Below are 7,918 nucleotides of genomic sequence, written 5' to 3'. Positions count from 1 at the left end.
ACAGATGATCACTTATGGACGAAGAGCCATGACTATGTGTGACATCTGGCACATACTGAGTCATCTCACATGAACCATTGTTGGCAGACAATGCTAATTACACACCCATATCAACCACCTTCATCCATTCATAGTGGTCAGATTAGGCTTGTTAAAAAGTCACTTCTTTTTTTAATTGATTAGGACCAACAGAGAGTAAACAGAGCTGGGGATCTGAACCACCAAAGAACAAAAAACCAACAACAATACAACAGACTCCAGTATAATGAAAAGAAATACCTGGTCTCTTTGAAATTTTGTGGGCAGATGACAAGTTATGATACTCTCTACACAGGCCTCTTCTCCATTATCTGGAAATTTTGATGAGAAATAAACTAATACAACAAACTCCAGCTTGATAAGAACAAATATCAGGTCTTTTTGAAATCTAGCAGGTAAATGACAAGTGCTATGTACTCCACACTGGCCTCTTTTCCATAATCTGGAAAGCATTCCCCTCAGATTAGAGATCTCACTGGATTTGCAGCCTTATACAAAATGTTGATGGAGAGGGACCATGGACCCTGCAGCACCTTAGGGAGGTCCAGCATCATCACCATTGTATCATTAGGATTAGGATGTCACAATTTTCATATATACAAAGACAAGAAGCCACAACACAGCTTCATTCACTGCTAAATTTCACATGGCAGCATCAGGCCCAAGACACTAAACATCATCTTGGCCAGCTTGTATGGCATGCTCAGCATCACTGCTTTTACTTGTGACCAAGGCAAGCTGTCTTATGGCTTCATCTATTTCAACTGCCTCATCTGGAGATGAGTCAACCATTCTTGAGGACTGGTGATACTTGTTAAGATAAAATCTTCCTGGAGCCCTCCTGAAGGCAGTAGGAAACAGTGCAAGCTTGCTTCTGTCAATACAGCCATCTCGCAGCTGATGAGCCTTCAGGTTCACCCATGGATGATCACCAAGATGTCGATCACTGTCATCTGCACTTTCACCTCCAGAGGCCTCGTATCCATCACTAGCAGACCTCCTAAATCCGATAACGGTGGATTTTTGTTCTTCACCAGATGAGGCTGCATAATGAGAAATCTCATGGCCAAAAGGGGATTCGCAGGAGAAACCTCCATCAGGAGAGGGTACACTACTATCAGTGGAGGAGGAACTACATTGCCTTGCAGCATCATTGACACAGAAGGCATTACGGGCCTCAACTTGCAAGGGGATTAAAGTTGATGCTGCAGAACCACTTCCATTGATGAATCCCCTGGTGTTCCCCCCAAACAGAACTTGCTCAAATGCCTGCTTGGGAGGCATTACAGACAAATCATTTGAAGTCCTTATTGTCTTCTCCACACTTGATGATAACGGAACAACTCCACAGGCATTGCCTTCGCCACTTTCACTGCTGCTGTCAGTCTCAACAATGACTACTGGTTTTCTGGTCTGGACTACTGGCCTCAAAATGGAAGAATTCCTTCTGGCTTCTGAGGCAACACGCATAACCTCCTTCGTATCTAAACGAGCCAACGCCCATGGGCTGATCTTAACTGGAACCTTCGGTACAATCTCATCTGTAACAGGCTTCTTACCAGCCTCCACAGTAATACTCTTCCTCTCAGGCTGAAATGGAGCTTGCTGCACACCAAAGTTCTACTGAGAAAACATAACAAGTCACGCATAAAACTAGAGCACTCTGACCTTATTGAACCTGCTTAACAAAACCTGAAAACAGTAGTATTTTAAATGTCAAGCCCTAATGGAGAAGCATGCGTAGGCAGGTCATCGTCATGGAGACAATCTCAACAAACAAGACATTTTCAACATATATATGCGTCAAAGCTACAAAACACACATCAGCACTGTCAGTGAGCAGGCAGGCATATGTATGTACATACAAGTATGTTTGTATGCATGTTAGAGAGAGAGAGAGAGAGAGAGAGAGAGAGAGAGAGAGAGAGAGACCTCATGATCCAAGAAAAGATGTGGTGGGGTACACCAAGAACCATGCTGGAGTGTCCCAGCAGAGCTAACACCACTGATTGCTGTAGCAACAGAACTTGCTGGTGATGCATATGGGCTATGGGCACTCTCAATAGCACCATTCAGCTGGTCACGTTCCCTCATGGCAACAATGTAGTCGTATGTACTGATACCCTGCATTGCAGTGTATGAAAGATTACCATATGATCAAATAATGGGAAAAAGAACCACTACAACATTGGACATTCAATCAGTGTACCTTCTGTATCAAAAGAGCATGAAAGAAGCAAAGTTGACCAAGTGGAAGAGTAGCAACTACAGCAAGGATTGTACAAATGACCTGCAAAGATTGGATAGCTGATGAACCAAGTAAATGCTTCTATATAAAGACACCATTCACAGAAGGGGGGGGAGCCTTACCACAACACAAAGAAATGGAACCACAGAGAAGCTGCTGCCGAGTCTGGTTGTTATGTCCTCCTGAAAATGGCTACGGTTTACAAAGCATCGTGCAATCACCCACACTCCAACCACCCACTGCAGAATAAGCTGCCACACCAAGCCCAGAATATAAAACACCCATGGAGACCTGTCAATAATCAGAAAATGAGACTCCTTTCAACATATCTGTTGCTACTTATGTGATTATTTAGTTCCTTGTTAGTTCTTATTTAGAGCACTTTATTGTGGAGGATAAGCTAAACATAAGGAAACTTACCAAGGCCATTGCGGACACCATTAGCATAATGAAGATTTTGTAATTTTTTCTACCAATGCAGTTGTTGAGCCACTGTCAAATATTCACAGATTAAAACACACCATAAAATGAAGAAATTTTACTGCAAAGAAGTGCATGACTAAAATCTACACTCTACCCGGCAGTGATGGTCGAAGCAATCAATACATTTGTCACAAACTCTGCAATGCTTGCTGCATTTAGAAATCTGCAATAGAGAAAATGCAAAACATAAGAATTCAAAGAGGATTCAAGCTTTCAAAACTATGGCTAACTGTTGTCCCTTACCTCGACTTCACACAAACTGCAATAAAGCATCTCATCTTCAGACTGGGATGCCTCCTTTTGCGAGCTGCACAACCCCATGCCACAGGCAGGAACCCAGTTCATTTTACAACGCCTCTCACAAATGCTATCACTCTCAGAAAATGGGTGAGCCACTGAGGAAGGTTCAGTGCTAGTGTCATTCTTCTCTGCAGTCCGCCTAGAAGTCTCCCACGATGTTGAAGTCCTTGCTGTCGAGGAGCCTGAACATTTTTTTGATCTTAGGACAGCAGGATCTGCTGGATTTGTGGCTGCACACCATATGTACAAGCCAAATACGGCAGTCATCTGCAAGCATTGTTGATTCGAGTCAATCATTGGTGTATGCAATGCCTTTGCATGCCATAAATCATAATACTGAGGTGTCATGCAGCTGCTTTGAATTCAGTAAGTTTGGAGCCACATGTTCACAGCTCCCAAAGTTCATGAAGCTGCTCAACAAAGTGGAGCTAAATGTGAAAGATTGCAGCCCAGATTTAGAAATATGTGACCATGCTATCAATCATATAACTATATAGTATAAGCTGCACAGAACAAAACCAGAATGATGTAGCTTGAAAGTGTATTGGATCACTTGCACCTCAATACGACATGGAACGTTCGGGATAAGCCTCACAAACAGATAACCCATATGAATTAAACGAACACTCTCTTTGTAGGAAAAGGCCCAGGTCATATAGTGTCCATGGGGTTTAGAGGTGCCTCTGGTTGAGACAAGCATATACGCAAGAAGTTTTTGACATTTCCCCAAGTAGGAAAAAAGGCTCTTAACCCCTGTTAATCCCTGTTGTGTTCAACATCATGAGCTCCTACTCAGGAGGCACCGCATACCTAGGTAGGTGCAGTTGGGGGGAGGGGGCTGCCGGCCCCCACCCCCCTGCTCCCACCTGCACCTAGCTAGGTAGGTGGTCCACCCCTCACAAAAGCTCATGATCTTGTAATTCGCAATGAGGGAATTATGAGTAGAGTTTGTGTAGACTCCACTTATAATTCCCAGGCAGACTCCCAGGTAAGAGTGAGAACCCAGAACAGCGCTCAGGCGACTTCAGGAGGCTATGGTTGCAGGTAAAGCACACAAATACTTAGTATCGATGTTGTCACAACCTGCCTGAAGACGTTGATTGCGTGGTTGCACCATGCTCACACAATGAGACATTGTGCCGCACCTCAAGGCTCAAGCCACAACCAGAGCCTAATCACCCATTGCCACAATAGAAACATTGCCATCACAATACACACCAAGGAGGTTCATAAGTAACTTGTCTGCACCTGCAAGCATTGAGAATAGTGGGCAGCGGCAAGTGCATGAACATTAATTAAGAATCATTCTGGAATCTTCGGTACAGACATGACATAGGGAGCTCAAAGCTCAAGAGCGCTCTCTCTCTCTCTCTCTCTCTCTCTCTCTCTCTCTCTCTCTCTCTCTCTCTCTCTCTCTCTCTCTCTCTCTCTCTCTGTGCGTGTGTGTATAGCACGTACCAGTGGCGAATAGACGCAGATCCCTAGCAGTCTCAGAGTCGCATTGCCCACGAACGGCACGAAGAAGACGTAGAAGGCAAATGCCAATGCGAGCAAGACAGCGATGGCCACAATCTGCACAGAGGAACTAGTCAAACACGGCGAAATCGTTGGTTCCAGCGAAGGCATTATTAAGTCTTGACAGTAAATGATCAAACTCTGCTGCAAACAATCACCTGCAAGGGATGGTAGGGAAGCTCCCAGCCATGGCGACGCATGGCAGGCGGGTCTCTGAGAGGGGGGGAGAGAGAGGGAGGGAGAGGTGTACAACAAGCCAAGAAAGGATCCCGGCACAAAACATTCACTTATGATCGGCTATTACAAGAAAGAGGGGCAATATGAGAGAGAAACAGAGAGAGAGAGAGAGTGGGTGTGTGTGTGTGTGTGTCTGTGTCTGGAAAGAACCATCTCTAATCGTTCTCTTTCTCATATCAAGGACTCTCTCTTTACACATCAATGGCCGTCATCAGAGACTGATTTCATCTCCCCGCCCCCGGCTCTGTCTCTCTCTCTTCTCTGTTCTGGTTTCTTTTCTCATTTAATGTTGTGTCGCGTACAAGCGTGCTTCTGTTTTTTGGTTGCATGGCTGGCCCCTCTCATTTAACAGCCCTGTCGCATCCCCCCGGCCCCCCCCCGCCCTTCACACACACAGTACGTCGCCCTTTTATGCCCTCAATAAATAATAGCTCACGAGTTTTCTCAATTTTTTTCCAATTTTGTTCTGTTGATTCATCCATTGTACAATGCAGCAACATCACCTGTTTATTTTCAAAATTTCCAACCCGAATTTCCTCGCAATTTTTTAATTGTGGGTGTTGTCCGAAAATCCTTGTCTCTGCGTCTGCTTTTGCATTAACTCAAAGAGACAGAGAGAGAGAGAGAGAGAGAGAGAGAGAGGCTTCTTGCGAAGATGCTAGTCTGCGAGAGAGAGAGAGAGAGAGAGAGACTCAGAAGATCCAGAGAGACGCCTTCCCTTTTTCTCTTTTTGGCAGACTGTCGCACGCACAGCAGAAAATCACAAGACTCGCCCCCCCAGCAATTCAAAAACATAACACTGTCGGATTTCCCTCCCAACTTCCCAATTCGGCAACATTATGCACACTTAAGTATTAATCTAATACATAAAACCATTTCCCTCCCAAATTCCCAATTCGGCACATTACGCATTAACTACTAACGACGTTTTAATTTTAAGATATAATTGGTTTTCCTTTGCCCAATCCGATGGAGCAGCGCGCGCTAGGCGGAATCACGCAGGCGTTAATTTAAGATTACTGCTATATCACGACCTAATGCGGTAGCATAGCATAATTTAAAATAAGTGCCGCCTGCCCAATCCCAATGAGAAATGCTAAGCAGATTATGCAGGCATTAATTAATGATCAGTGCTACGTTAACAGTTACAATATGTGTGGTCGCACTCTTTTGGGGAAAAAAGTACCATCACTCCCTCCCAATTCAACGACGTTGCGATCAATGCTTCGCCAAGCATTGAGCAAAGGTTAAAGGATTAATCTAAAGTTAATCAAGGGATGGGCATCATTAAACCGATTATTACACAGAACATAATTAAGGATTAAGGTTCCCTCCCAAAGTCCTAATTCAACTGCATTAAGCAGTTACTTAAGGACGGTAAACACGAATTAGGCGGATTAAGGATCGATCTCTGTCTTTCTCTCTCTATCAAGCCAGTCACGGACCTCCATGTATCCAGATTTCTAGGTGGGCACTTCCACGTCCTGAGCCCGTCCTTGACGAAACATGTCACATCCCTAACACGTCAACCCGGCCCGCTAACTAATAAGAAGAAGATAGTATATGTATATATATATATATATATATATAGATATATAGATTATTGACTCTCTTCACGAGAATACATTCTTGGAAAGTGGGAGCCAAATTTACACACACAAAATCTTTTATCCAATCTTTCGTGTAAATTTCCCTAAATTTGAAATAACCCAATTAGAGCCCAGTCACACCGGCGATAGATAGTAGAAGGTAAAAGGGCTACCCATAAACCAAACTTCTATCGCGGTCGCACCAGCGCGACAAAGCAAAGATATTGGCATAACCTAGCTCCTCCCAACCCCCATGTCCCAACTATAGGGTTAGTGGGGAGAGTAGCGTTCCACTCCCCCCCAAACCCTAAGTGCAACTCGACCCTTACAATCACACTCACCCTCAATTTTCAAGCTCAACATTTAAACATGATATTAATGATCACTAGAAGAGAAAAGTCTATTAAATACTCTTAAAACTTAAACAAAATAAAAATTAAGACCCTATAGGAGACCCCTAGCCCCTAGTTTTCGTAGGGGCCTCAAAAGGTCTATAAAGATTGCAAGAATCCTAATTACCAAGCCTACTATTAGAAGACACAAAACAAACATGGAAGTTATCGAGTGAGATCTCAAAACCTACAATAAAACAAAGAAACGGCATGTCACAAGTGACAATCAAATAGTGTCTAGGGCTATTGGAGCATTCGCACTACCACGTCTCAAGGCTATGTATGTGTGCTTGTTCTCTTGCTAGCATTTTCCTCTACTTCCTAGGGATCCTCCTCCCATGAATTTGGGTTCCAAAAATGGTTCTATGCCACATGTTAGACCAAGGTAATATTGGTCCAACACAAATGGGGAAAAGGGTTCTATGGGGCTTGCATCAACATTGTACAAGTATAAGATTGGAATTTGCAATCTTTTGCAACACCATGGGATTCAAGGGGAATCTTGTCAATGTGCTCTCTTGGAGACCTAATTTCCCTACCAAAAATTTATTGCAATTCAAGTGTTTGGTGTGGATCACCTTCCCCTCACTCCCAAATCAAATGTATGGGAGGTGCACTCTTTGCCTAGAGTGCTAGGTTAGGTCATCTATGTCACTGAGGGGAAGAGGCGCACCACCACTAGGGTGGAAAAATGGCATGCAATTTGTGGGATTTGCAATGTCATACGAATTTATGCCCATACTATGAAGGCACATGAGAACCTTTAGCTCCATGCATTTAGGGGTTTGTAAACATGACATGACAAGATAGGCTGTATGAGATCTTAAGTCACTACAGAGTCTTGATTCTATGGTCTAGTCAACAAGTGTTGAGGTTGGACTCAAAGGGAGAAGGGAAAGTCAAGTAAGTCCTTGATCAAGAGTAAGAAGGCATGTGACCTCATGTAGGGAGTAAAAGTGGGAGACTTGGGAGACTTCTTGTGGATTAGGAAAGGTACGAAAAGCATGAGAAAAAGGGGCGACCATTCAAGGTGATTTCATGGTGCAAACATGCCTAGAGAGGGATGAACTAGTCGTGATGAGGAGGATTAAAAAAATCTCACGTAAGTGTGAAGC

At 43.8% G+C, this 7,918-nt stretch overlaps 1 protein-coding gene across 3 annotated transcripts; it reads right to left on the bottom strand.

The window, feature by feature from the left end:
• Positions 1 to 261: 261 nt before the first annotated feature.
• LOC148009708 (putative protein S-acyltransferase 22) lies at positions 262 to 5,140 on the bottom strand. Of its 3 annotated transcripts, none has more exons than XM_087672772.1 (9): positions 4,744 to 5,140; positions 4,529 to 4,655; positions 3,014 to 3,337; positions 2,865 to 2,933; positions 2,708 to 2,779; positions 2,410 to 2,538; positions 2,249 to 2,329; positions 1,972 to 2,163; positions 262 to 1,644 (listed from the first exon to the last, which is right to left on the bottom strand). In XM_087672772.1, exons 1-9 carry the CDS (start codon positions 4,866 to 4,868, stop codon positions 709 to 711), a joined length of 2,055 nt encoding a protein of 684 aa, XP_087528898.1. In that variant the 5' UTR covers positions 4,869 to 5,140; the 3' UTR covers positions 262 to 708. The 3 variants fall into 3 exon arrangements, with proteins under 3 accessions (XP_087528898.1, XP_087528899.1, XP_087528900.1); XM_087672773.1 differs by having other exon boundaries at positions 4,529 to 4,642; positions 4,744 to 5,139; XM_087672774.1 differs by lacking the exons at positions 4,529 to 4,655; positions 4,744 to 5,140 and adding an exon at positions 4,154 to 4,284.
• Positions 5,141 to 7,918: the final 2,778 nt, after the last annotated feature.

This window comes from Lygodium microphyllum, chromosome 30 (assembly GCF_053477565.2).
Source record: "Lygodium microphyllum isolate KBCC chromosome 30, Lygodium_microphyllum_v1.1.10, whole genome shotgun sequence".
Classification (NCBI taxonomy): Eukaryota; Viridiplantae; Streptophyta; class Polypodiopsida; order Schizaeales; family Lygodiaceae; genus Lygodium; species Lygodium microphyllum.
This window is presented reverse-complemented; position numbering and strand designations above follow the sequence as displayed.

What these genes read in the sequence shown, in the direction of transcription:
- LOC148009708 (XM_087672772.1), bottom strand. Translation starts at nt 4,868, where the DNA reads ATGTTTTGTGCCGGGATCCTTTCTTGGCTTGTTGTACACCTCTCCCTC. An exon ending in GCAGTTTGTGTGAAGTCGAG is followed by an intron (nt 2,934 to 3,013) that starts GTAAGGGACAAC and finishes TCTCTATTGCAG; the next exon opens with ATTTCTAAATGCAGCAAGCA. An exon ending in TTCCATTTCTTTGTGTTGTG is followed by an intron (nt 2,330 to 2,409) that starts GTAAGGCTCCCC and finishes CAATCTTTGCAG; the next exon opens with GTCATTTGTACAATCCTTGC.